At 63.8% G+C, this 373-nt stretch overlaps 1 protein-coding gene across 1 annotated transcript in view; it reads left to right on the forward strand.

Moving 5' to 3' along the window:
- Nucleotides 1-116: 116 nt before the first annotated feature.
- Nucleotides 117-373, forward strand: part of CDT1 (chromatin licensing and DNA replication factor 1) — a gene marked incomplete at its 5' end in the record, with an annotated part of 4,433 nt that continues 4,176 nt past the window's right edge. The window contains one exon of the mRNA XM_009079442.1: nt 117-219. Coding sequence (XP_009077690.1) covers nt 117-219 — 103 coding nt within the window. The remainder of the gene's footprint in view (nt 220-373) is intronic.

The following is a 373-nucleotide window of genomic DNA, read 5'->3' on the forward strand; positions in this document are numbered from 1 at the left end:
CTAGGGGAGACCCTCTGTGCCTCCCTCCAGTGCAAGACTTTTGGGGGACACTAGGGAGAGGGTCCATGCAGGTGGGTTCCCTGTTCCCTCTCTAACTGTCCTCCTTTCTCTTGCAGGCCTCCAGCCCTTCACCTCTGGCCACTGCTGGACCCCTGACATCTCCTTCACCGAACCTGGCAGTGCTCCCCCCGACGCCCACCACCACCAGCTCCCCCAGCTGTGGGCAGGACACAGGGACACAGCCTGGCACAGCCCCCCCGGGCACAGCCAAGCGCCTGCAGCGGGTACAGGATGATCCCAGCTCCCGTTTTGGGTGGATTTGGTGGTGTGTGACCCCACTCTGACCCTCTGTCCTCTCCCTGCCCAGGAGGAC

Source organism: Acanthisitta chloris, unplaced genomic scaffold (assembly GCF_000695815.1).
Source record: "Acanthisitta chloris isolate BGI_N310 unplaced genomic scaffold, ASM69581v1 scaffold28927, whole genome shotgun sequence".
NCBI lineage: Eukaryota > Metazoa > Chordata > Aves > Passeriformes > Acanthisittidae > Acanthisitta > Acanthisitta chloris.